This window comes from Bacillus rossius, chromosome 3, assembly GCF_032445375.1.
Source record: "Bacillus rossius redtenbacheri isolate Brsri chromosome 3, Brsri_v3, whole genome shotgun sequence".
Lineage (NCBI taxonomy): Eukaryota > Metazoa > Arthropoda > Insecta > Phasmatodea > Bacillidae > Bacillus > Bacillus rossius.
Genome location: NC_086332.1, coordinates 32,125,444 through 32,152,353, shown reverse-complemented (window position 1 = coordinate 32,152,353; position 26,910 = coordinate 32,125,444). Strand labels below are relative to the sequence as shown.

The following is a 26,910-nucleotide window of genomic DNA, read 5'->3' as shown; positions in this document are numbered from 1 at the left end:
GTCACGGGACTGCCTCTGCAGCCGAGCTGCTCTTCATTCGCATTCATTAAACCGCTGGACTTTCTCAGTTTTACGTATCTTTTCGGGACTTTAGCTGCATACGTCATAGGCCGTGTAAGTGCCTCTTCGAACCGCCGAACACTCTCAGTCAGTACGTGTATCTACTGGACCTTTCTCCGCTTACGTGACGGGCCACGTACGCGCTGTGTATCTATGTATCTATACGGAACTTTCGTAACCAGTACGACTAGCTACGGGGTTAACTTCTCTGTAGTTTCGGGTCGCATCTTGAGGACGAGACTTATTTCCGGGAGTCGGGGTCGCAACGGGGAGGACGCTCGTTCCGCGACGTGCCGGCCAGGCTGCGGCAGGATTTCTTTACGGAATAAAAAAGGGGCTCGTGAAAACGGACATCATCGCATTATCCTTGAAACTACCCACCGTTCCTCCTACCTACGTACGTTCCCTCCAGGTCCCGTATTTTCCGGTCCCGGCCACGTTGGCCTGAACTCACTTTCTCACCGACGAGAGCTACATGGGCAAAACAGGACATTTCCGCAAACAGGAAATTAGGGACCGTAGGCCGAGGGACGTCAATATTTATAATTTTTACACATAAAAGTGCTCCAAACGGTAAATTACTGACTACCTTCTTAAAAGAACACGAAGCACAATTAATGATTGGAAAAAAAAAAATATTATTTTTCGAGAAAAAAATCTTTCCTTCAAAATTACCTTTGATTCAAATAACATTAATGAATAGCGATTTGTCTAAACTTGAATTAAACAACATTAACCACAACAATTTCTAAGCCACAGATTTTAACACACAATAACAATATCAAAGATTATTCACCTATGTCATAGAGAAAGACGCCAAAAAATAAGTTACACAGAAGAGGATATAAGTTTTTACTTTATCAAAGTGGTTAAAAACCACTGTCATATAGATAGGTCCTGTAACTTACCTTTTCCATTTTGACGTGACAACGTCTAATAAATCGATAAACGCCGGCTGCAAACACGAAAAAGTGTCCCGTAACTCACGTCCCACTGCGGTGTGTCCCGTTACGCTCATTGTACGCTTGAGCTGCATCTATCTCTCTTCAACTCGTTTTGACTTTTCAAACATGTTTTCGTTGTTATGTAATTTAACGATCGTCCACCGATTTTCAGCACAATCGGTACGGTTATTTAAAAGTAATGTTGAATTTTCAAATACGTTTTTGTACGAACAATGGTGTTTTACAATTACACATAATAATTAAAATTAAACCCGGGATCTTTTGCACAATGTTTTAAAAAATATTGTAACACATTATAAATTACATTAAGGAGCGAGCAGTCCAATAGAAACTTGCAATGAATATGCCAAAAATAAGTATTTACTTTTACTAGTAAGCAAGATAACTGAGAGAGACAAGGTTTAATTAAACAAATCTTCTACCAATCAGAGTTAATATTATTTGAATCTTATGTAAAGCAGGGTTGGCTGAGTTAAACCACAATGGTTTAAAACAGTTCAAACTATGGTTTAAACCAAGTGGTTCTTATAATAAAAAAAAAAATTTAATAATGTATTTCTTAAAAGAATATCTTAATTTTTTTTAATGAAATGTCTAATTTCACTCTAATAACAACAAAACTTTGGTTATTAATGTTTCTTGTGATTTACAGGAACAAAAAAATTATCAAGATCTTATAATTTAAATTATCTGAATAAGTTGTAAATCATACCAGCTAAATACTCCTTTAAAAGTAAAAATATTAAATAGGTAGTTAATTCCTATTCTGTGAGAAATCCCCGATTGTAATCCCCATTCTGTGGGAAACATCTATTCTATGGGGAACCTTCACCTGTGGGGAAATACCCTGTCTGTGGTTAAGTCCTAGTCAGATGTGCAGATTTACTGGACTTCAGTTCTTTGATGTTATAACTTTTCTGTTTCAACATGATTGGCCGAAATCTGGATGTTAGATGGCTTTCATTTGAATATGCTGAGAACCAAAATGACTAATTTAATAAAAAAAAAACTGTTTTAAACAAAAAATATATAACCTGGTTTTAAAAAACCCACATATTTATATATATTTTTTAAATTCTGGTTTTTTCCCAACCCTGGTTTAAAGAATACTTTCCATCCGACATAATGTAATGACACCGTTCCGGCTGCCTCCCCGTCAAAGCTATCAAGTCTTGCGGGATGGGTCTCGGGGTTTGGGTTCGGCCAAGTGGCGGGAGGCAGGGACGTGTCCGTAGAGGTGATCCTTGGGCTGTTTAGGCCACCCAAGACGCCTTATACTACAAATGATGCACTCTGCTACGTGAAGTGTGGTTTTTATTACACATCAACCTCTACATGGTGCTATCCATCCCCTGGCCGCGACTGTTCGGGGTTAGAGAGCTCTGCGCGTGTACGGCTGTTCGGCGATGACCCCGCTTACTATGGAGAGGGGGGAGTTTTGAGCGAACAGTACGTGGCGGACGTTGCTGCTAAGACCTGCGCGGTGATGCGCGGTGATGCGCGGTGATGCGCGGTGATGCGCGGTGATGCGCGGTGATGCGCGGTGATGCACGGCCAGTGGTGTTGTACTCACGATCTAGATGCGGTTGCTGAATTAGCGCGAAGGTGGCCTCTCAACGTTGCGCGAAGACGACCAGCCTCTTCGAGCTCCCGGTGGGTACTGACTCACTCGTGTAGCACAGCGCTACAGCAGGCCTGCCAATTGCGCGCCAGAAGCGCAGCGCGCGGGAAACAGACGCGGCCAAGTTTAGGACCTATTCGCACGTTGAACAATGGAATTAACAAATAAAACATTTGATGAAATATACATTACATAGTTTATGTCTGTGAGAGAAAACATGTGCCCTTGATGCTATTATAGTCCGGCGGAAGCACATTGCCACACCCGGCGGAGTGCTTCCGCCGAGGTGGCCGGTAGTGGTGCTAGCTGCGGGTCGTTCGGTGCACTCACACTCGTTGCACCATGTTGCACGCGCGGGCGTGTTCGTGGCACACGGCTTTGAGAGGCGTCGGAGAGGCATCGCGGCCTGTGCGACTAAGAGGCGCACTATCGGCTGGCGTCAAATGCCCCCCTCTATCTGAGGCCGCTATGTGCACCGACGCCTCACAATGATCGCACGGGAGTGATGCACTCGAAGCGCGGCACTGGGGTGGTGTACTATGCCTGGGGTGAGATTCTAGGCCCTGAGCATCTCTCTTCAAACAAGAAAATGACTGTGTGCCTCCCTCACTATGCTCGTTCCCCCTCAGTAGGGGCAGTGATGTTTTGATGTAGATAAGCTCCATTGAGTTGCACTGTGGTGACACTGTAGGGTCCCTGGCCTGGCCCTGATGATTGGTCCATTCGTACTCAGCAAGGTGAACCGGAGCCCTGCGGGTCCTCTGTGGCCGCCGTGGAGGGGAGGGGGCTGCCGCTTGCTCGGGTGTGATGTTCGGCGGGAGGCACCCCTTCAGGGGCAAGAACTTGTCCGAGGTATTGTCCTCAGTCTCGTCCAGGGGAGTGATATCCTCAATAATGTATCTCCCGGGCTCGGCCAGGGTGTAGGCCTGGCTAGCTTGGTCTCTCTCAGGCTCGTCCGGGGGGGTGACATCCTCAATTATGTATGTCCCAGGTTCGGTCAGGGTGTAGGCATGGCTAACTTGGTCTCTCTCAGGCTCGTCCGGGGGGGTGACATCCTCAATTATGTATGTCCCATGTTCGGCCAGGGTGTAGGCATGGCTAGCTTGGTCTCTCTCAGGCTCGTCCGGGGGGGTGACATCCTCAATTATGTATTTCCCGGGCTCGTCCAGGGGCGTGATATCCATGGACTCATGTTCGTCTAGACAGCACGTCTGGACTGGAGCCCGCCGCGTGCGTGATGGGTACCTTCCCCCAATGTCAGTTCCTTCCTCCCCCCCTTCTGACTCATCACCTGACTCATCGACAGACATCTGGGGGTTGGCATCTACCAAGCTCATGTTCAGCATCCATGATGGCTCATCCCATTCCTCTGTCTCCTCCTCGTCATTCTGTTGCCATATCGGGGAGTCCTGATGGGTGCCACCCGCGGTGTCGATCGGAGGGCTCAGTGTACGGGCAGTTGGAGTTTCCAGTTCGGGGGGGGGCAATATGTATCGGCTCAAGTCCAATGTTATCATCAGATGGTGGGGCGGTGCCCTTTGGCAGAACCTGCTGGTTCGTTACCTGCTGGCCCTCTGATTGAGGCACCCTCGAGTTGGGCCCTGGTGACACGCCTTCCATTACCCCGGGTGCTACCAACCGCAGGTCATCCCTGTGGACCTTGGCAGGCCGTCCCCGGGGGGTACGGACCGCGTATGACGTGGGTCCGGATTTCCAGAGCACTTCCCTTGGCTCCGACCACTTGGGGGCCAGCCCCGCACAGAAATTGCGAGCGACCGATGACAGATGGTGCTGCCTCACGTACACCCACTGTCCAGGTTGTAGGGGCGTTGGGGGGTGACTGGTCTGTGGTGTGTGCTCCGATAGGAATTGGTTTTGCTGTTGCCTGGCCTGTTCCCTCCCTTCCTCAATCTCCGGATGGATTAGTGTGTCCGTGATGGCCGCTGCCACCCGGCACTCCCCTGGTAGGGCGAGGTTCTGTCCATACAGCAGCTCGGCCGGGCTGTGGCCTGTGACGGCATTCGTACGGCGCCTAAGACAATACAGTAACTTGGGTATATGTACATCCCACTTAGAATGGTCGTCCCCCAGGCGCAATCTTAACTGTGCTTTTACTTCTTGGTTACGACGCTCGGTCGGATTGGCCTGGGGGTGATAGACAGGGGTGGTGTGGTGGTCTAGGCCCCACCGACGACAGTCAGCTCGCCAGCGCTTCCCAGTGAATTGACACCCATTGTCTGTCAGTAGAACCCTCGCGAAGCCGTAGCGCGGGAAAATTTCCTGGTCCAGTAGAGCTGCTATGGTCCCAGCTCGCACATTGGACACTGGGAAGGCCTCAACCCACCTTGTGAAGATGTCCGTGATGACCACTAAAAATCTTTTGCCCCGAGTGGTCCGGGGATATGGCCCCATGATGTCGAGTGCCAGTGTGTGGAACGGGTCACGGGGTCGACGGGGGCGCTGTTGCTCCACTCCATCCATCCGCCGCGCCTTCCGCTGTTGGCAGCGCTGACACTGTCGCACATAACCCCTAACGTCGCGGGTGATGCCTGGCCAATGAAATGTTTTGCGGATGTCCGTCTGCGTCTGGTCTGCCCCGGGGTGGCCAGCCAAGTCATGGTCGTGGTGAAAATGTAGTACGCCAGCTCGTGCGCACCCGGGTACGTAGAGACGCCATGCCTCCATGTCGCCAGGCACCCGTGTCTGTAGCACTCCGTCTACTACCCGTTGGTAGGGGTGGACTGTTCCCTCACCCGCCTGCACTTCGGTCTGAGTGGCCTCGTCCGTCTGCTGGGCATGCTGCACGGCCGCCACTAGGGCAGTGAGGGTCTCGAACACCTGGATTGGGGCAATGTCCGGGGGCGTGGTCACGGCGCACAACACCGCTGGTGCCTCCTCCCCGGTGGCGACAGGTAGGGTACCTGGTGGGGGTAGTAGCCCCTCCCATCTGTGGTCGTCCTGGAAAGTGGACCTAGGGTCGGGGTGACGTGACAGCTCGTCAGCGAGCTGGTTGTCCTGCCCCTTCACATGCTCGACCGCGAAGTCGAAGCTCTGGAGCATGAGTGCCCACCGCGTGAACTTCGACTTGCGGCCTTGGGCGGAATCCAGCCAGCTTAGACACTGACTGTCTGTCCTCAACGTGAAACGCCGGCCCTCCAGGTGGTGTCGGTACCGCCGCATCGCCCAAACGACGGCCATGCACTCCTGTTCGTTCACATGGTACCGCCGCTCGGGCTGGCCGAACTTGGCGCTCGCGTACTCCACTATCCGGCGTTCCTCATTTTCCCCTACCTGGTATAGGACGGCCCCCATCCCCTCTTGGCTTGCATCTGTCTGCAAGTATAGCGGGGAGTCGGGCCTCAAGCGGGCGAGTCGGTGGCACTCCCGGAACTCGTGCTTGACGGTGGCCAGTGCATGATCTGCCTCCTCTGTCCACCGAAACCGGGTCTTCGGTGACAATAGGTCGGTCATAGGGGCAACTATGCTGGCAAAGTGGGGTACAAAGGATCTTAGCCAGTTCAAGAGACCTAGGAGTTTTTGTAGCTGCTTACGGGTGCTGGGTGCAGGTTTGGATTCAATGAGGTTCAGGTGTTTGGGCAGCGGCCGACAGCCTTCGGCATCCACGAGGTGCCCCAGGTACTCAATCTCTCGCGCACCCACGTGGCATTTGTGGGGGGCGCATGTGAGTCCATGTCTGGCCAGCCGCTCAAGGACCAGGCCTAGGTGGCGTGCGTGGTCCTCCCACGACCGCGACCAGATGATCACGTCGTCTAGGTACGCTGCAGCAAACTCGCCGGCGTAGCCATCCAAGACGCGGACCATCATGGCCTGGAAAGTCGCAGGGGCGTCCATCAGCCCGAACGGCATGGCGCAGAACTGGAAACGCCTCCCATCAGGCGCGGTGAAAGCTGTTTTGTGCCGGTCCTCCGGGCATACCGGCACCTGCCAATATCCTGATTTTAGGTCTAGCGAGGTAAAGATGCATGCGTCGCCCAGCCCTGCCAAGGCATCCGTGATGTTGATGAGGGGAGGGGGGGCAGGTATGGTGACTGCGTTAATTGGCTTGAAGTTGACACAAAAGCGCATTGAGCCATCCTTCTTACTGGCCATCACAATCAAACAATTGTAACGGGACTCACTTGGCTCAATGACGCCATCGCGCAACATCTCAGCGATCTGCGTCTGGATGACCTCGTTCTCCTTGGGCCCGAACCCGAACGGTTTGACGAACCGGGGTTCATGTGGCCTGGTCGGAATGGCGTGCTCAGCGACCGTGGTGCGTCGTAGCATATCAGTAGCAGCAAACACTTGGGTTGTTGTGCCAATACCCGGTTAATTAGGTCTATCTGCTCGGGTGGTACACCATTTTGCAATTCATCTAGGGTGATGGGGTTCTCTCGCCGAGGTGGTAGCCGCCGACCCAGGCCGTATACGGTACGCCTCTCCTGCTTGCCGACGTGCACCCTCCCCGCCCGCACTTCTACTGTAGCATCCTCCTGGGCTAACCATGGCAACCCTAAAATCAACTGGTCCCTGAGCCCATCCATCACGAGGGCGGTGGTTTGACTGGTGTGATCTCTAATGGCAAGGGTGATTTGGGTGCGGCCGACCGTAAGTGCCTTCGCCCCCTCGGTGGCTAATTGTACATTCTCACGCTCCGGGATCAGGTCCCCCTCGGGTATGAGTTGAGCTGACACGTAGGAATGACTGGCAGCCGTGTCCACTAATGCATGCACAGGTTGCCCATTCATGGCCACCGGTATCCTAAGTAGGTACCCAGCCTCAGGTCCCAACTGTCCCAGGTGGGGCGACTCACCCGACTGCTCCAAGGGCGCTGCCGACGTCGTCAGAGGCACGTGGTGGCTGGTGTAGCTAGCCGACGACCTGGTGCGGGCCGCTGACGGGTGGCGCTGGTCATCCCCGTCCGTCGTGACAGGGTACGCCGGTGCATTAGGAGGCACCGCAGGTGCTGTCGGGGTAGCCGGGGGCACCCGGGAGCTGGTGTTGCTCGCCGGCGACCTGGTGCGGGCCGCTGACGGATGGCGCTGGTCATCCCCGTCCGTCCTGACGTGGTACGCCGGTGCATAAGGAGGCACCGCAGGTGCTGTCGGGGTCGCCGGGGGCACCCGGTGGCTGTTGTAGCTCGCCGGCGACCTGGTGCGGGCCACTGACGGGTAGCGCTGGACATCCCCGTCCGTCCTGACGGGGTACGCCGGTGCATTAGGAGGCACCGCAGGTGCTGCCGTGGTCGCCGGGGGCACCCGGTAGCTGGTGTAGCTCGCCGGCGACCTGGTGCGGGCCGCTGACGGGTGGCGCTGGTCATCCCCGTCCGTCCTGACGTGGTACGCCGGTGCATAAGGAGGCACCGCAGGTGCTGTCGGGGTCGCCGGGGGCACCCGGTGGCTGTTGTAGCTCGCCGGCGACCTGGTGCGGGCCGCTGACGGGTAGCGCTGGTCATCCCCGTCAGTCCTGACGGGGTACGCCGGTGCATAAGGAGGCACCGCAGGTGCTGTCGGGGTCGACGGGGGCACCCGGTGGCTGGTGTAGCTCGCCGGCGACCTGGTGCGGGCCGCTGACATCGCGACCAGGTGAGGCGGGCCGCCCCTACCCGCGCTAGGTTGATGGGACGGCAGCTGAGTGGCCCCCGCAGCAGTGTGCGGGGGCGGCGCCGACGCCAAGTGGACGGAGTCGCTCGCCGGCGACCTGGGGCAGGCCGCGAACGGGTGAGGCGGGCCGACCCCACCCGCACCAGGTGGATGGGACGGCAGCTGGGTGGCCCCCACAGCAGCGTGCGGGGGCGGCGCCGACGCCAGGTGGACGGCATCACTCGCCGGCGACCTGGGGCAGGCCGCGAACATGTGAGGCGGGCCGCCCACACCCGCGCTAGGTGGATGGGACGGCAGCTGGGTGGCCCCCGCAGCAGCGTGCGGGGGCGGCGCCGACGCCAGGTGGACGGCGTCGCTCGCCGGCGACCTGGGGCAGGCCGCGAACGGGTGAGGCGGGCCGCCCCCACCCGCGCTAGGTGGATGGGACGGCAACTGGGTGGCCCCCGCAGCAGCGTGCGGGCGCGGCGCCGACGCCAGGTGGACGGCGTCGCTCGCCGGCGACCTGGGGCAGGCCGCGAACGGGTGAGGCGGGCCTCCCCCACCCGCGCTAGGTGGATGGGACGGCAGCTGGGTGGCCCCCGCAGCAGCGTGCGGGGGCGGCGCCGACGCCAGGTGGACGGCGTCGCTCGCCGGCGACCTTGGGCTGGCCGCAAACGGGTGAGGCGGGCCGCCCCCACCCGCGCTAGGTGGATGGGACGGCAGCTGGGTGGCCCCCGCAGCAGCGTGCGGGGGCGGCGCCGACGCCAGGTGGACGGCGTCGCTCGCCGGCGACCTGGGGCAGGCCGCGAACGGGTGAGGCGGGCCTCCCCCACCCGCGCTAGGTGGATGGGACGGCAGCTGGGTGGCCCCCGCAGCAGCGTGCGGGGGCGGCGCCGACGCCAGGTGGACGGCGTCGCTCGCCGGCGACCTGGGGCAGGCCGCGAACGGGTGAGGCGGGCCGCCCCCACCCGCGCTAGGTGGATGGGACGGCAGCTGGGTGGCCCCCGCAGCAGCGTGTGTGGGCGGCGCCGACGTCAGGTGGACGGCGTCGCTCGCAGGCGACCTGGGGCGGGACGCGAACATCGCGACCAGGTGAGGCGGGCCGCCCCCACCCGCGCCAGGTGGATGGGACGGCAGATGGGTGGCCCCCGCAGCAGCGTGTGTGGGTGGCGCCAACGTCAGGTGGACGGCGTCGCTCGCAGGCGACCTGGAGCGGGACGCGAAAATCGAGACCAGGTGAGGCGGGCCGCCCCCACCCGCGCCAGGTGGATGGGACGGCAGCTGAGTGGCCCCCGCAGCAGCGTGCGGGGGCGGCGCCGACGCCAGGTGGACGGCGTCGCTCGCCGGCGACCTGGAGCGGGACGCGGACACCGCGACCAAGTGAGGCGGACCCTCTCCAGCTGTGATAGGTGGGCGGGGTGGCGGCTGGGTGGTTCCGCGGCGCCGGGGTGAGTCTTTCCGCGGAGCTGGGCTGTTAATTGGGGGGTGGTGGCCAGCTGCGTCACCGCCCCCTAGACGGAGTTTCCCGGGAGCTTCACCTCGCCCCCTCGCGTTCGCCAGACTGCCTCGCGGGTCGGGCACACCGTGTGCCAGTGGTACTGCTCTGTCGCGCAGTAGCGGCAGCGGGGTGGCCGGCTGTCCTGGGCGCCCTGTGTTCCCCCGCGGTGGTCGTCGCGACGAGTCTGTACAGCGCCACGGTGAGGAGGGCTCGGTAGGGGCATCCCCTCCCCCATCGGGGACGGGTCGGTGGGCCGGTAGTTGCCCCTCGGCGGCGGCGGGCCCGTGTACGGCACTACGGCATGTTCGACTTCTGCGCGCGCCGCCCCCTTGGTGGACGGGGCTGACCGGGGCGTCGCGACGCCCTTGGCGCTGCGAGCTGATTGGAGGTCATGCTCTACGGCTCGTGCTTGTGCGAGAAAAACATCCAGCCCGCGAGTCACGGCTTCGCGCAAGAATGGGCGAAGTTCGGGGGACACTAGCTCCACTATGAAGGGCAGTATGTCGCTAGTTTGACCCCCGGGTGTTAGGCGGCGGTATAGTCTGAGCTTGTTATAAACAAACGTCTCCACCGCCTCCTTGTCCCCTTGGCAACGGCTAAACATCTCACTCCGACATGTGTTCAGGGCTCGGGTGTCATTGAAGCGCGCCTCCAGCTGGCGGGCGAAGTCTTCCCAGTCTGCGTCGTAGCTGCCCGCCTGGGCCCACCACTCGCGCGCCTCGCCGCGCAGCTGCGCACTCACGCGTTCCGCCCACTCTTCCCGCGGTATCAGGTGCCGCACGAGCCTCGCCTCGCAGGCTCGCAAAAACACGCGCGGATCCTCGTGGTTGAGGCCCGCGAACTCCGGGAGGGTAATAGGCCCGGTGAGGGGGCGGGACGTGGTAGCTAGCTGACCCCCTGGGTGCCCTCGTGCGCGTCGCTCGCACCCCCCACACAGAAAAAGTCCGTCCCGGAAATTTACGAATTCCAGCGCGTCTGCGCATGCGCGGTGTTTAATTGTTCCGCACTGCTGGCATCTCGCTATCTCGCCTCGGTAACCGGGACAGTGGACAGCGGCGCACTGGGGACCCGCTTGGGTTCTGGGCTGCCCCTCCGTCTTGACGCGTACCGTTTCGCATGTGCAGTACAGGTGGGGGTACTCACCGGTGCTGTGCGGCTTGCCGCACCCGGCGCAATAGCTCTCCTTGGTGATGGCTACGTCCGGCCTCTTGTCCATGCGCGATCCGCGGCTGTCCGACCCGAGCGTCGGGATGAAGCGTCGGTGGCGGGCGCGGGCAGATCCGGGGGTGCGCCCCCTTGCGCTTACGACCGAGCGGTCTTGCCCGCACGCACGCGCCACGCGGTTGTTTACGCGGCCGCGGCTGGTGACGGCTCGGTGATCTTCGGGCGCGCTCGTTTGTCCTCGGCGCGCGATCGGTCGCGGCAGTCCACTCTCACTCGAGGGGTTAGGCGGGAGGGGGTGAGCGAACGATCTGTACGCGTGTAAGGGGGGGGGGTGGAACCGTGGAATGCGGGAGGGAGTGAGCGAACGATCTTAGTGCTGGAGGGGGGTGGTGTGGCCTGATTACCCCGGCGCGTCCCGTTCCGCGGCACCTGCACGTCTGCGCGCGCTTTCTCTCCCCTTTGTGCTGTCCCTACGCGTAACTCTGCCGGATTTTCAGCGATTCGGATGGCGTTTGCGGCGTTGTTATGTTGCCACACTAGGTGGGCGCCATTTTGACACCGTTCCGGCTGCCTCCCCGTCAAAGCTATCAAGTCTTGCGGGATGGGTCTCGGGGTTTGGGTTCGGCCAAGTGGCGGGAGGCAGGGACGTGTCCGTAGAGGTGATACTTGGGCTGTTTAGGCCACCCAAGACGCCTTATACTACAAATGATGCACTCTGCTACGTGAAGTGTGGTTTTTATTACACATCAACCTCTACATGGTGCTATCCATCCCCTGGCCGCGACTGTTCGGGGTTAGAGAGCTCTGCGCATGTACGGCTGTTCGGCGATGACCCCGCTTACTATGGAGAGGGGGGAGTTTTGAGCGAACAGTACGTGGCGGACGTTGCTGCTAAGACCTGCGCGGTTATGCGCGGTGATGCGCGGTGATGCGCGGTGATGCGCGGTGATGCGCGGTGATGCACGGCCAGTGGTGTTGTACTCACGATCTAGATGCGGTTGCTGAATTAGCGCGAAGGTGGCCTCTCAACGTTGCGCGAAGACGACCAGCCTCTTAGAGCTCCCGGTGGGTACTGACTCACTCGTGTAGCACAGCGCTACAGCAGGCCTGCCAATTGCGCGCCAGAAGCGCAGCGCGCGGGAAACAGACGCGGCCAAGTTTAGGACCTATTCGCACGTTGAACAATGGAATTAACAAATAAAACATTTGATGAAATATACATTACATAGTTTATGTCTGTGAGAGAAAACATGTGCCCTTGATGCTATTATAGTCCGGCGGAAGCACATTGCCACACCCGGCGGAGTGCTTCCGCCGAGGTGGCCGGTAGTGGTGCTAGCTGCGGGTCGTTCGGTGCACTCACACTCGTTGCACCATGTTGCACGCGCGGGCGTGTTTGTGGCACACGGCTTTGAGAGGCGTCGGAGAGGCATCGCGGCCTGTGCGACTAAGAGGCGCACTATCGGCTGGCGTCAGTAAATTACCTTTCATGAAGTTCATACATTAGTTAATTGAACAGACTTTATTTTTAGTTAGTAGTACTGGCAGGACAACTAGTTCCCAGCTTGCCTGTGGCTGTGTAGGGACTTAATTGGCCCAGCGGGATGGTTTGTCACATTGTGCAGGAAGAGAAGGGGAAGCCAAGCACTAGGGTGCCATCCCTTCAAGATGTTTCGCGAGAACAGTAATTTGCCCCAAAAGCTGTCTAATTCATGATAAATGCATCTACAATGCCATTAGAGTAATGATTCAGCAGCATAGTAACGAGAGTCCTTCGTGTTGTTACAGGCTCACTTCAGCATCTGATTCAAGCAAGTTTCTATACAGAGGTAATTTCCTGTAGTTTACTTCTGCATGTTCAAATGGAGAGTTTTGATGGTGATGCTCAGCAAGACATTTTGGCCTCTAGAATATCGGAACTGGTGTCTCTTGGAAACAAAGGGGAAGCGTTGACCTTACTTCAGGAAGACAAATACAGAAAATTTGTCGAGGGTAACTGCTGGGAACTCATCCCAGTGCTAACAAAACACCTGTCAGAGACTACTGCTGCTACCTCTCCTCAGCTGTTTGACTGTTCATGCACTTTGCTGCAGGAAATAGCAGAGAGGTCAAATCCAAAGGAAGCCCTGATAGGTTTCTTAGAAGAGGCAGAAGATAAAGAGAATCATGTCAAGTTCTTAGCACTTCTGGATCCTTTGAGAAGAGTGCTATTGAGGTTTCCGTCGAGGCGTGCACAGTCTCTTGAACTCTGTTTGGAAGTTATTGAATCACATTTGGATTCTTTGGCACTGCCTATAAATCATGTTTTGGAAGGTGAAGAACGTTTGCTTTTGGATGCTGATCCATGTGTGGAAAAAATTGCTGAAACTTACTCCGAACTTATTACCTTTTACGAACCTTTTGCGACAGATTTTTCTGTGGATTACTGTAAATTCCTTGATGTAGCCAATCGTTCCGAGCGAATTGTATTGATAACTCATCTGCTTAGAATACTTGGTAAACCTCTTGCGTACCTTGACATGGACTGTGATGATACTGCCAAGAGTGCTAGCAGGAACATTGCAGAGAAACGTTTAGCTTATTTAAACCTCTTGGTTAATGACCTTTTCATTTTTCTGGCAGCAGTTGAAGAGAAAGAGACTACGATAAATGAAGACAGTTGTGCAGATGTTACTCATGGGTCACATTCGTGAATTGTTGACTGTAATGTTAATGCACTTTCTTTTTCAATGTTGTATTATCTGTTGCTTGGTGAAGGTGTCAATCTAGATAGTGTTCCTCTAGTATATGACGTACTTTATGTGTTTCAGAGAGTGCTTTACCTTGCAGCATTCCTTTTGAGACAGCCAAGTCACTTGCTTGTTCACAAAGGTCTACGTCTCGCTAGCGCAGTTCTTGTCAGGTTGCCCAGAGGCGAGGTGCCGTCTGAGCTGCTGGATCCGACAAACCATAAACATTTTGCACAATCTCTTTGTAATATTTTAATATATTCGGAACAGAAAGAGAACAGACTCTCTGCTCTTAAGATCCTCAAGATGTATTTGTTTACATTTGATCATAAAGGCAGGTACTTGTTGATGTGCAATTTGCCCGAAGTGTGCAACCACGATGGAGCAATGGAACTGCTAGTTGTTACTTTCAAAGATATGATATACGAAGCCAACAATGGGGGAGGCGCACCTTGTTCTAAATATTTTATGGGTGGTCATCTCAGAAGCTTGCTACTTTCTTTATCTGCGTTGACACATGGTGTGGAGTCGGACCTGGTGGAAACGGCCAAGCAGATTTTAGCATCACTGAACCTGGTTAGTTTCCTGATTCTGTACGACAAGGAAGGCCTGCTGGGGGTGCGGGAGGCATTGCCTGAATTGGAGCAGCGACTGCTGGAACCACTGAAGCAAGGCATAACCTTGTCACGAGACCACTATGAGTTGAAGTTGAAGGACCTGAAGGAAGAGTATGTGCAGAATGTGAAACTTAAGGACTCTAGAGTTCCCTTAACTGTTGGGGAAAAGATTCTTCCTAACCTGCCGATGGAGAGAAAAGTTACCTTTCTTAAATCTGCTCTCCAGTGTTTTGATCTCATGGAGTTTTCTTTGGGTCAGGTCCATGACTGCATGCGAGAATTAAGTCTAAAAAAACTTAAAACCAGTAATAAGTTCAAGATGTATTATGGTGTTACTTTTATATGTATTTTGTTGCCCCGGGGCTCCCTCCCTTTTGTAATTAATATGTTTTAATACCAATGTAATTAAAAGATAAAAACAAAAGTATATTAGTTCAGTAAAAGGGCACTTATATAAATCAAACCACCAGTCTTGTTATTTCATTATTATTCATCCCCGATCCACATAGCCTTCTAGAGTTGCTAGAAGGTTATAAATAAAATTCTTTTATACGACGTCTGGGCACCTCTGTGATTATTGTTGTTATTGTATTGTTTTCTGGGCTGACGCTTCCAAGGCCTTAATTTATTTATTCACTTTTGAGTGTTTACCTGCAGCCCAGCGTTCGTTATAACCAAATGAGAACCCTCACAATATGGATGAGATGAGAACTGTTGTGGATGACTTCCTGAAAGCGCTGCTGCAAGAAATGAGTCATAGTGACTATTCTACACCATGCCAAAGGAAGAAGAAGCTCGATATTCCGGCTGGAAAAAAGTGTGTCAATTGATGACTTTCATCTTGAAGCTGATGAAGAAAGAAATGATCCTAGCACTCCAAATACCAGTGAGCCCGATGACTCCTCATTTGGTGATGAAAGTGAAATAACTTCAAGAGCGCCTAAAGAAGCAACTTCGAACACTGAGAGAGTTGCAGTTAGTGAATCATTAGTTGATTTTAATGGTAGTAGAAACACGCATGTGTGCCATGTGAAAGACACATATCAGAGAACAGGTCTGGTTACTGGTTGCTTTCAACTCGAATGCTGTGCCTGGTTGTAGCAAAAAAAATTGAATTTTATTGGTGGTGGTATGAATGTTGTTAAGGATTTCTATGGCTCTTTCCTAACTGCATTGCAATATTTCCAGACATTTGCATATTATTACTGTTTTAGTTTTAATGAGTTCATAGTTTAGGTTAGCTACATTAAAAATAACCGTAAGACAAGTGAATGGTCGGACGGGCTAGGTTAGCTTAAAAAATACTTTACTAAAGTCGTGCAGATAGTATGTTTTCCCATTTTTATCGTTATTTCCGTCACACCCCTCCCCCCCATATTTCCCACAAGAACCAAATTGGTTTTAAAATTTTAGTTATTATGTAGTAAAGATGCTGCTAAAATCTTTCAGACTTTAAACACATTAGGATTATAACACTAAGCATTACTAGTATTTGAAAGGAAAAAAATAAATAAATAAAATTAAATCAGTTACCAATTCAGTAAGATTGAGTGTGATGCTGATAAAAAATTTAAACTATGCGAATCCCGAGGACATGCATTTGTTAACACTAAACATAAATAGCTGCACAGTGTTACGACTGAGAGCCTAGTGTCATAACATTACCTAACAAAAGTTTATTTGGCAGCACACTTGTAAAAAGTACATGCTCCAATATGCTTATCTTTTAGCAACTTCTTTGTTTATTCCATTCCAGCTAAGCATACCGAACACCGCGCAATCGTATAAATATTGTAATTTTTAAACTTCATTATGCTGACCCTGGGTTTACTTTAATAATCCTTAAAAAAAACTCAAACCTCAAAACAAAGGATTTCAAGCCTCAAATTATTGCATTATGTAACAAAATACTTTATCCAATAGTGTTTTAAAGTGGTGAAAAAATTTTAAAAATTACATATTGTAAAAAAAGTTGAACACCACAGGCTCACATTGTGCTCCAAAAATACACAGTATATAGGTAAAATTAAATCAATAACCAACATGAACATTTAATGCATATTTATTGAAATGTAACAATATAATTTCCAATTATTACAGCATATACATGTATGCGTATTCCAAATAATTGAAAAACATGTTGTGTATCCAAACATATAATACCAATGCAATGTTTTGGGTTTCAAAGTGAGCATGGCACGGCTTGGTGAATGCTTCACCTCCTAGCCTGTGGGAGAGCTGATAGGGCACCTCCTCCCTACACCTTGAGATGGAGAAAAAATCCTATTCAGGACAAGGGGATAAATTAAAAAAGGATGATTTCTGTGTTAATACACACACTAATATGGCGGCCGTTTGTTTTCAAATGTTCAGCTGTATCAGCATAGAAGTTAAAATGGGGTAAAATGTCAACTCACATTACATTTGTACTATGAAGCTCCGTTTTGGACTTACGATATATAAACATAAACCAGAAATATTTTGCAGAACGGCCTGAACTGTAGTCAATAAAAACAGGCTAGAACAGATGAAACAATTTAAACAAATGTCCATCATATTGGTATGTGAAAATCAGAAAGAAAAAACTTCACGTCTGACGACTAATGCTCCATTCATATCCTTGACTTATTTCTGCATGGATTAATTGAGGTTATGGCCGACATCAAAATGATGGACGTCACAATGTCATTCCAAATAACGTTGTAGAAAATGCCTCCTATTGGAGCATGACACATCTTTAAAACATTCAATTAGGTATAAGGTACATTATTTTGTTAGTTTCAAAATGATGGGTGTCACAATGTCATTCCAAATAACGTTGTAGAAAATGCTTCCTATTGGAGCATGAGGCATCTTTAAAACATTAAATTAGGTATAATGGTACATTATTTTGTTAGTTTCGCTCTTGCTACCCCAGAAGGCTTTTAATAAATTCAACAATGTGTAATAACTGTCAAACACAGGATACATGATACTTACCTTAAAATTATTTAAAATACATGTCTTATCAAAACTACCAATGTAACTGAGTTTTAAGTGCTTCAATTTCCAATTCTTACGTGATTTCAGCTATCAGCTGCAACAGCTTTTCATCATTAAAAGTTCACAAATATTTAGTGACGATCTTAATGTGTTAACTTTTAGTCTTAAAAGAAGCATTCAAGAATTTTTTTTCTTCTTCTAAGACACATTAGGTATTTTAAAATTGTATGACACAATTGACCATTGAAAGGAATATAATTTAAATAATCACTAACAAACAAAATAAATAAAAATATATATGTATATATTAAGTATGTGACATACTGAATAAAAATGCTACTAACACACATAATTGAGAAACTAAAGAGTACTTTACACAACCATTATCTGTAATTATAATGAGTAGTCTTTAGTTATCCATTATCATCAGTCTTAAAAATTGAAGTATGCAGTTTAAAGAGGACACAGCCCCAATTAAATTTAAGACAACTTACCTTCAAAATGTTCATATGCAAAACTCATAAAACACCAAACCTAGTGCAGCTAATACTTTACATAAAAATAGGTACAAAACCTGATAACACCACACATCTATGTACAGTATATTACAAATATTGGAAGGCATTTTTTTCTTAAGTCCATGTTGTTAACTGAATGAAGTATCCATGTTGTTAACTGAATGAAGTATCCACACTAGGCACTGTTGCTCGAGGAATCACCCCTTTACCAGTCAGATATGGCAAAATGCTCGACGTTGCCGACCTTAGGGGTTGCTGGTAGGTGAATAACTTCCTGACCCTAAGACATGACCCAGGGTGATCCTTCAGTTCCTTGTTGATCTTCACTAGCCAGTTGACGTCTTTCTCACGACCCACTTCGCAGCGATGCAGGTGGAACTTCCCATCTCGGACCGAGTTTGGGAGGTTAGAAGTTGGGCAGTTGAAGGAAGACCCACCTTGGGACCGGAAATGCTTGGGCGAAGGCGAACGAGTCGAGAATGTGGGTGATGGGGTTCGCCTCCTGCTAAACTTGCTGGTGGCTTTCGGAATAGAAACGTCTGGCGTGTTTACATCGACACTTTCCGTATTACACTGCGGCTCTTTAACTTCAGCCCAGCCACAAAGTTCATCTTCAATGTCCCCACAGTCATTCTTATTTTCAGGTCCCACCGTCCAAAATTGGAAACACGGATCGTCTGAACATGTAACGATCTGAAATAAAACACAAAAACAAACAGTTTTGGATAAACAGTGCCATAACTCAAAACAAATGTAAAACATGTAGCTTTATAAAATTGCTGCCGAAGCACTAGTAAGCTCAAAGGAGCTACATCTTGAGAAACAGGTAACATGATTGGCTGTGATAGCAGCCAAGAAGCTATGTGAGGCACCAGAACCAACCTGAGTTCTCCATGGGTGCCAAGCAACACAGGTGACTTCATTGCTGTTCCTCACCAGCACTGCGAGGGGATATCGAGATCGTGTGTTCCACACGTAAGCCATGCCATCACTGGAGCCACTAAGCAGGTACAAACCGTCTGGACTTAGGCAAGACTTCACATAAAACGTGCCAATTGTAGCTCCTGTGTATTCTGCAACTGATTAACCACATACCACCCTCTATTGAAATAAACCCACAGGAAATAATAATGAGCCAATTTATTATTAAAAACTTATAGTTATTTTAAATTTGACTTCTGGTAAATTGACATTCTGGTACATGCGCATAGTCATGATTATTTAATGGAAATAAACTTTATGTCTTTGCCAAAAATTTAAAACAGCAGTCAATTGCTAATTAGACCAATTGATTTGAACATGATAGCATAAAGAGTATGTAGTATTTTACATGGAATTTTAGACAAATACACCTCAAATTACAAAAATAAAGTTTTTTAAGTGTAATTACAAAAGCAAAATTAGGGTGGCTACTTGATTCAATACAAAATAATTGGTTCTTTCTGATTATATTAAGATATTTCAGGTACCACAGTAAGAGTAACTTTTTTTAATAGTGTTACAAAGCAAAAATTTTAAAACAAATATAATGTACAGTAACAGATTATAAAACAAAAATGCACAAACTGTGATGATTACAAAAAAAAGGAGAAAGTTTACTACGGTAAATAATTATTATATTTCCCACATACGTTTTACAATACATATTTAAAGTTTCACATTTCTTTACATAAAGTTGTATTTGTTTATGTCGTATACTTAAAAGTATTCTTACTTTTTAGAGGTTGTGTAACCAGGGTTGGCACGTTTAAAACAAAATGTTTAAAACAATATGTTCAAAATTGTTTAAAACAATACACTCTGAATAAAACAAGTTTAAAACATTTTGTTCTAAACATGTTTTTTTATATGTATTTTAAAAACAGTTTTATTTCTTACGAAAACAAAAACTGCTTATTGACATTTTCATCGCAAGCATCACTGTTTCATTGTAAGTCACCAATTGTGATAAATATCCAGACTAGGATTAGAAGTTTTGAAGTGAAACACATTCCTCACGTAAACATAAAATACCAGCACTGCTTGGGGTCAAACCAGTCATACCTTTTAGGGTGCCAGTTCCACTATGTTCATCTAACCTAATAAAAATTTGTTTTTGTTAGTTAAGTGCACGGAAAACAGTTACAAGTTTGGCAGCCTTCTCTGTTCCTAGCCGGTTCCTTACAGTACTATGCACAAACCCGAATGTGGAGAAAAGACGTTCAATACCAGCTGACGAAGCTACTGCTCTGTGTAACTGATGTGCCAGGTGCAGAGTTGCATGATGAGTACTTTTCTCCAAAGCCATCCACCATACTAGAGGTTTAATCTCTTTTAGTGTTACAGGACTGAATAAGTATTATCTTTGAAAGTTTTGTGCAATGGGAGTGCATGACTTGATGTAAGCTTTTGGACATACGCCATTGCTAAGCACAAGTATGTCTGTAGAAGAAAACTACAAAAAACACAAATGACAAAAACACAAATAAAGCAAAAAATTGCTGTTGTCAGGATATAAACACCACACAATTCTCCACAACAGGAATTTGGTCACACCTGTGTTTTCGTACCATGTGCGTCTCTGCCTGAGGACGGGAGCAGATTTCAGTTCCCAAAACGTTGCTTGTTTCTGTTTTAGAAAACTGTCATGTTTGATTTGTCTTTTAGTTTTGTCGTGTTTTTGTCTCATTTTGACTGTTGTGCTGAATTATTTGGGTTCAATATTTTTGTGCTGTCATCATTTGTGTTTTTTTTTCCCGTTCTTTTTTGAAAAACTATTGTATTTGTTTCGTCTTTTCGTTTTGCTGTTTTTGTCTCGTTTCAACTGTTGTGCTGAATGTTTTGATTTCAGTATTTTTGTGCTGTCATCATCTGTGGGGTTTTTTTTTGTTGTGTTAGTCCATTTTTCTTTGTTTCGCTGACCATATTCCTGTTGTGGAGTATTGTGTGGTGTTTATATCCTGACAACAGCAATTTTATGCTTCATTTGTTTTTTTGTCATTTTGTGTTTTTTGTAGTTTTCTTCTACAGACATACTTGTGCTTAGCAATGGCGTATGTCCAAAAGCTTACATAAAGTCAGAACTGAATAAGTACTCCTTGAAAGGTGAACTTTTTGCCTTGTACTTAATAATATCCGGAATGGCTACAGTCAGGGAAAACCGGGAAATGCCAGGGAATTCCATATTCAAAAATGTGTAGCAATATACCTTACACCTGATGGAACTTCTGCTGAAACCATATGTGCAAAACATATTGTGGTGGTTTTGATTAAAATTAATATTAAAAACAAAAAAAAAGTTTAAACTTAAAAAAACTCTTTAAAACATGACAAACTGTTTAAAACAAAAAAAAAGTTTAAAACAATAAAAAACATGTTTTTTGATTTTTTTTAAAAAAAAAACTGTTTTTTTCCCAACCCTGTGTGTAACATTTCAGGGATTATGGAATTTCCAGGATGACAATTCATAAAAAAAATATTAGAATCATCCATTTTTTAATTGGTACAAAAGTCTAAATATATCATAGGAAATTTAATTTATTAATCATATGCAATCACATCTTTTGTATTCAGTGTGTCTACCGATACCTGGTAAGCCGATTTCAGGACTTTATAAAGACCTCTTAATAAAATTTTCTTAATACTTTATTGCAGACACTGCGATATCTAATATTAAAATTGTGCAGATTACTTAATAAAATTTTCTTAATACTTTATTGCAGACACTGCGATATCTAATATTAAAATTGTGCAGATTCCACATGCAGCACTTTCCCTAGAAACAAGTAAAATTCCTGACATTTCCCGGTTCAGCAGTCACTCTGCTAAAAGTAGCTTGTCTGTGGATTTTGCAGGAGATACTCTTTCTCCTGGCTAAGTCTTTGTTAGTACTAATATAAATATTCTTATAACTATTCAAATGAAAAAAACGTACTACTTAAAACATTAACAGATGACACAGTGTATGCATCGTTGTTTTACAATTTGACAATAAAACTGTCAAACTCAAATATTGCACAAAATGGCCACACCGAAATCGGCGAGTAAAGAACAAAACAAATAGACATACCTGGTTCCTTGCTGTACGTGGCAATGTTGTAACAGAAAATGGAGCCATTCAGGCAGCTGGCAAACAGTCTCACTTTCCCGGGGTCCAGCACAAGGCTCGTGAACCCCACATTACCCGAGTGTTTCAGGTTGTGCACCGGGATGGGGTCACCCCGATACGCACAGTAGTTCTTCCGCAGATCCCACACTTTGATGCACCTACCCCAGACAAAATAACATTAAAGTTCTTTCTTCGCAAAAGAAAGCAACAGTTTTCCATTATAGATGGTGAGTGAACTAAAGTTCAGGAAGACCTGGGTTACAAATCTTAACTCAGCTTTGATTTCAGTAAAAAAAAAACTAGATAATAATGGACAGCCACAAGATTTGTATGCAAAAAAATTGGCATTATTAACACATAAGTCCAATCGATAGCAGAACATGTGTCCAGTAAAAACATTGTATAGTTTCATTTAAAATTACCAACATTACAACAATAAAAACTAGCTTGCTTTCTCTTTGCAAAAATACATTTTTTTTAAAGTTTACTACCTAAATTAATGCAAACCTTCATTGCTTAAAATTTCATAACAGAAATAACAAATGCTTGTCACCATATAATATAAGGATTATTATTCTTTAAATAATGGAGGAATTGCTAATTCAATATTTTTACATATTTTCCACTTACTCTTTGCAATTCCGAGTGTAATCTCTGAGTTTTTGTTTCATTACTGTTTAATTAACATCTTAGTTGGATACTTTATCTTTGATTTTTAAGTTTTGTTTATTAGCCAATTAAAAGTATCCTTTGTAATTTGTGATTTTATATTTTTGAATTTTAATTTAATGATTGAATAATATTAGCAGAATACTTCTTATAGATGATCAAATTTGATTTAGGTACAATTTTTATACTTTTTGAAAGTGAATTTTGATCTATAACTTTGTAATAAAATAATTTTTGATTATATGGTGAATTTGCAAGAGCTGAGTTGAATGGCCAGTAAATACCAGGAAGAATTTTGTATATACGAGAGCGTTTGGAAGCATTTAGTCTAGTTCGACGTGTCGACAATTTTCAAATTTTGGAATCTCTACTTCGGAAAAACTATTTTGAGTTTCACATTGTAAGAACAATTTTATTCGTGATGATTTTTTTAGTGATATATCCTGAACTATAATTGAAATTTTAGTTAATTTTCACCAAGTTAGTTATTCGTTCGATGTGGACGTTGATTTCATCATGTTACGTTATAACCAGGCTAAACCATAAGAGGCTGCCTAAACTTCGTTTTGAATAGTGTACAAAAATTATAATTTGAAGGAACTCATCTGGAAGTGTGTGATGCAGACGGAGTTGACTACAGGACAATAGCTTTACTTCACCCTGAAGATATGACTACATTGAGTCCACCCATTGATGTTTTCATCTTGCATGCTACATTCGAGAAGCGAAGAAGCCCACGTTTACAGCCGATTGAAACAGTTGCTGTTCCGTGAATACTACAATTAGCTGTCTACTTCCACGTCCCAAATTATCGAGCTTTGATGCAAATCATCTTCTAGGCGAGTATTGAAAGAACGATTGTCGACTTGATGGAAGATTAAGACCTGCCAGTCTGATGAAAGTCTCTAAAATAGGTAATGTTGATTGAAACTGGTATGTACTGTGTTGATACTATTGAGAATTGTGTGTGTAGTCCATTAACAGTTTTCCAATTGGTTTCGTCATTATAATAATTTTAATTCAATAAATTCTGATTTTTCCCTTAACATTAGATTCACGATTTCACTGTTTTGTATTGCCAGAAGTAGCCCTGGATAACAGATAATCCATGTTTTTGCCATCAACCTGTTGATTGAGCTAGCAACATAATTTTGATTTTGACTTTGTGTTACGAGATTTTGAGTGATTGAATAGATACAATTTGCGATAAGATATTTCAGCCAAAGTTTCAGATTATATAGTTTTATGTTAACAGTAAATAAATGAGATAACCAATTGGGAAATTAAAATATTATGTGTTGAAACAAGGTAATTTTAATTATTGTGCTAATTTGTGTTTGACAGTAAAACTGGCACAATTCTGGACTTTCTGAGAATAATTTTTCTTATCCATAGAGTTCATTGCATAATAAAACATACATTTCATAATATTAAAAATAGTTTTTTTCCAGGTTTTCCTTTAGTTATTTAGCATTCCAAATGCTAGACTATATTCAAACTGCAGACTAAGTGAAATTTCTAGTCTTGACCACACTGCAATCTCTAATCTGTCATTGAAATCACAAACCAAGTTATGAGCACCAGTTAAAGGCAATTTTAGACACACATAACCCCATAAATATTATAATGCATATCACTAAACATTTCATAATGTTTAGTATAGCTAAATCAATTTCCATCATGGTATGCATTTGTCTACAATTACCATGCTGCCAATAAGAGGAGAAAAAATCTGCAATATAACTTAAAAGAAGTCACAGCAAGAAAGCAAACATTTCTTTGAAGACAATACAAAACAATGCTAGTCTAGGATGTCTCAAAAAGGCTAGGCTAGCCCGGAGTGTACTTGGCGAATTGAGGATTTTGAGTCAAACGTTCTCTAGCACGTCAGGACACTTCACTCACTGTGACTCCAAAAATAACAAGTCCAGAAATATGCTCTGTTGGCATTTGAAGTGCTTGTTACCTTTAAACAAGTGAAAACAATAATCAGAGTTTTAAGATTTACTAAAATAAAAACTCTTGTAGAATATCCTTTCTTCTCTCTGAAGGAATTATTTAAATTAATAGAAAATAGAAAAGTTATTTAATTGACCTGATATTTTGTTTTATAGCAACTATTACATCTTTCTATTGTATAATGAGCTAAACTTAATTTTACCATTATTTTGTGTACACTGTACAATAATGAGGGATACATGTTTGTATGTTTTTTACTTATGTAAATATCAATACACGTGTATTATTTTTTATTTTACATTATATGACTTGACATGATCTACATCCTGGAGTGTTAACTCCATGTGAGATCCATAGAACAAAATAAATAAATAAGTTAGGTGTTTCCATGAATATTTACTCTCCAGCCATGATAGAACACAGGTAGACATGGAAGAAGCCATGTCTAAAATGCCTATTTGTAATTAAATATTTTATTTTTACGGAGTCCCAAGGCATTAACACCTAATGAGTGGTTTTAGACATGAACATACATAAACAGCTAAAGCTCTACCCGTGTGTGATTGCTAGTCTAGGCAGGCCCCTGACTTGTTGAATTCAGTCAGGAACAAGACAAAGCAAAAAACACAACTACCGTACATAATGATGTCAGGCATATTTCTGTTCATCAGTAAGCTCCAAATTTATGTCAGATTCATAAAAGTGGGAGCCAAAAGAATTATTTGCTGCAGGCATTTGAGTTCTCACGACTAATGGTCACTGACATAATTTAACTACTTTTCCCAGATTCAGGAAAAGCATTCCACCAGAGCTTTATGAATTGTTTTATAAATTTGGATTAAAAATATTAATTAAAAAAACCCACACAAAGCATGATTTCATACATAATCAATGCAAAGCATAAAAAAAAAAGGGGGGGGGGGGGACACACATTTAATATGAAATATGAAACAAATGACTCCTCCAAAATCTGTTGCAATGACAACTTGAGCTTGAAATCACATTGTCAACAGTAAGGTTCTAGAACATCCACATCTGAGCGAGGCCTGTCACAAAGTTGAAGAATTTATCTACGTATTTATGTGTCCACCAAGTTGCTGAGTGGAAGCTTTTAGATAAACCAAAAGTGTTACTTATCCCACAAAACCTTCATCACTTTTATAATTGTAACTAGGGGCATTTTTTTTTTACTAAAACATTTCGAGACTAGCTGTGTGTTAAAACACTAATATGTGTTTTGTGATTGGTCAAGTTTCTATCAGTTACATGTCCACTATTGGCACACGAATCACAGGCATCCAGTGCGAAAGCAAAAGAGTCTTGAATGGCCAGGCCAAATAAGACAATGTCTTCTCTTGAAGACGACTCCAAACAACAAGAAACTGCTGGCGCAGACATGCCTTCTTGCAACCTAACGCATGTTCAGATGTTTCCCCGAAAAATTCCTGCACCTAATTGTAGCATCACACACACACACTTAAATCCGTTTTTTTTTTAACCACATAAAGTTGTATTTTATATCTCTATGTATTACATAGTTCGTACCCTCTCGTGCAATCAAAAATTAAGGACTCCTTTACTTCATCGGCTTTAGCCCTATAATGAGGTATAAAACTACTTGAACTATCACAAAATCCCTTAAGAAAATAAGTATGTTAAATATTTAATGCACAAAAAATTACTTTGGTCAGTTACAATTCTTACAGATATGCCCCTTTTGCCCATAATTACCTCTGAAACACATATATAAACCAAGTATAGTGTCTATCTGAAATTTGAAGCCCTAACATAGGTTTTTTTTTATAAATTCAAAGGAAGACAGTAAACACATATTTTCAGTTTAAAAGTTTTATATATATATATATATATATATATATATATATATATATATATATATATATATATATATATATATATAAAATCACATGGCTCAAAATTTGCCAATTGTACTGTGCATGCACAAAGCATTGTTATCTGCCAAATAGTAAACAAAAACACACTGAAATTCCCGTATTTACCCAGTACTTTAAAGTTATCAGTCTTTATTAAGGAGTTTTTACAGATTCTTGGTGAAAATTAAGGACTTTATTAAGGGCACTTATTCAATTAAAGCCATATTAAGGACTTTTTTTTTGAGGATGTTAAGGAGGCATATGAACTCTGTATTAGCAGCATATATTTTTTTTTAAATAAACCTGCCCTGAATGAACCAATCCCAGCTGTGATAAGGATCAAGCCCACTCAAGGAACATGAGCAATCCTCTCACCCATCGCCGGCTCCACATGAGATCAGAGTGCATGAGTCTTGGAAGGTAAGGCAAGTTATGCTGCTGGCACGAGATGACGTGGCACTCTGAAACCTGCCTTTCTTTCCCGCACTATTTGTCAGGGTTGAGACTGAAACAAGTTCACGAGCACCGAACTGCTAAACACATGAAATTACATTAAGACGAATA

The 26,910-nt window shown here is 46.0% G+C and overlaps 3 protein-coding genes across 9 annotated transcripts in view; 1 reads left to right on the top strand and 2 right to left on the bottom strand.

The window, feature by feature from the left end:
• Positions 1–1,062, bottom strand: part of LOC134530476 (ubiquinone biosynthesis protein COQ9, mitochondrial-like) — a 29,684-nt gene extending 28,622 nt beyond the window's left edge. For 2 of the 6 annotated variants that reach the window (XM_063365310.1, XM_063365309.1), the window contains exon 1: positions 736–878. The gene's annotated coding sequence lies outside the window, so the exon portion shown is untranslated. Of the gene's footprint in view, positions 1–735; positions 882–968 lie in introns of those variants that run through there. The other 4 variants (XM_063365311.1, XM_063365312.1, XM_063365308.1 and 1 more) reach the window with 3 other exon arrangements.
• Positions 1,063–13,057: 11,995 nt separating this feature from the next.
• On the top strand, positions 13,058–15,371 carry LOC134530475 (glomulin-like). The gene has a single exon (XM_063365306.1). It carries the CDS (start codon positions 13,623–13,625, stop codon positions 14,631–14,633), a length of 1,011 nt encoding a protein of 336 aa, XP_063221376.1. The 5' UTR covers positions 13,058–13,622; the 3' UTR covers positions 14,634–15,371.
• Positions 15,372–17,506: 2,135 nt separating this feature from the next.
• Positions 17,507–26,910, bottom strand: part of LOC134530474 (protein lethal(2)denticleless) — a 34,798-nt gene continuing 25,394 nt past the window's right edge. For both annotated transcript variants that reach the window (XM_063365303.1, XM_063365304.1), the window contains 4 exons: positions 26,722–26,851; positions 21,788–21,984; positions 18,622–18,818; positions 17,507–18,432 (listed from right to left, as the gene is read on the bottom strand). In XM_063365303.1, the coding sequence (XP_063221373.1) occupies positions 17,893–18,432; positions 18,622–18,818; positions 21,788–21,984; positions 26,722–26,851 (1,064 nt within the window). In that variant the 3' untranslated portion in view covers positions 17,507–17,892. The remainder of the gene's footprint in view (positions 18,433–18,621; positions 18,819–21,787; positions 21,985–26,721; positions 26,852–26,910) is intronic.

Bases quoted from the DNA above. Each gene is read 5' to 3' on its own strand.
- LOC134530475 (XM_063365306.1), top strand. From the start codon at position 13,623: ATGTTGTATTATCTGTTGCTTGGTGAAGGTGTCAATCTAGATAGTGTT.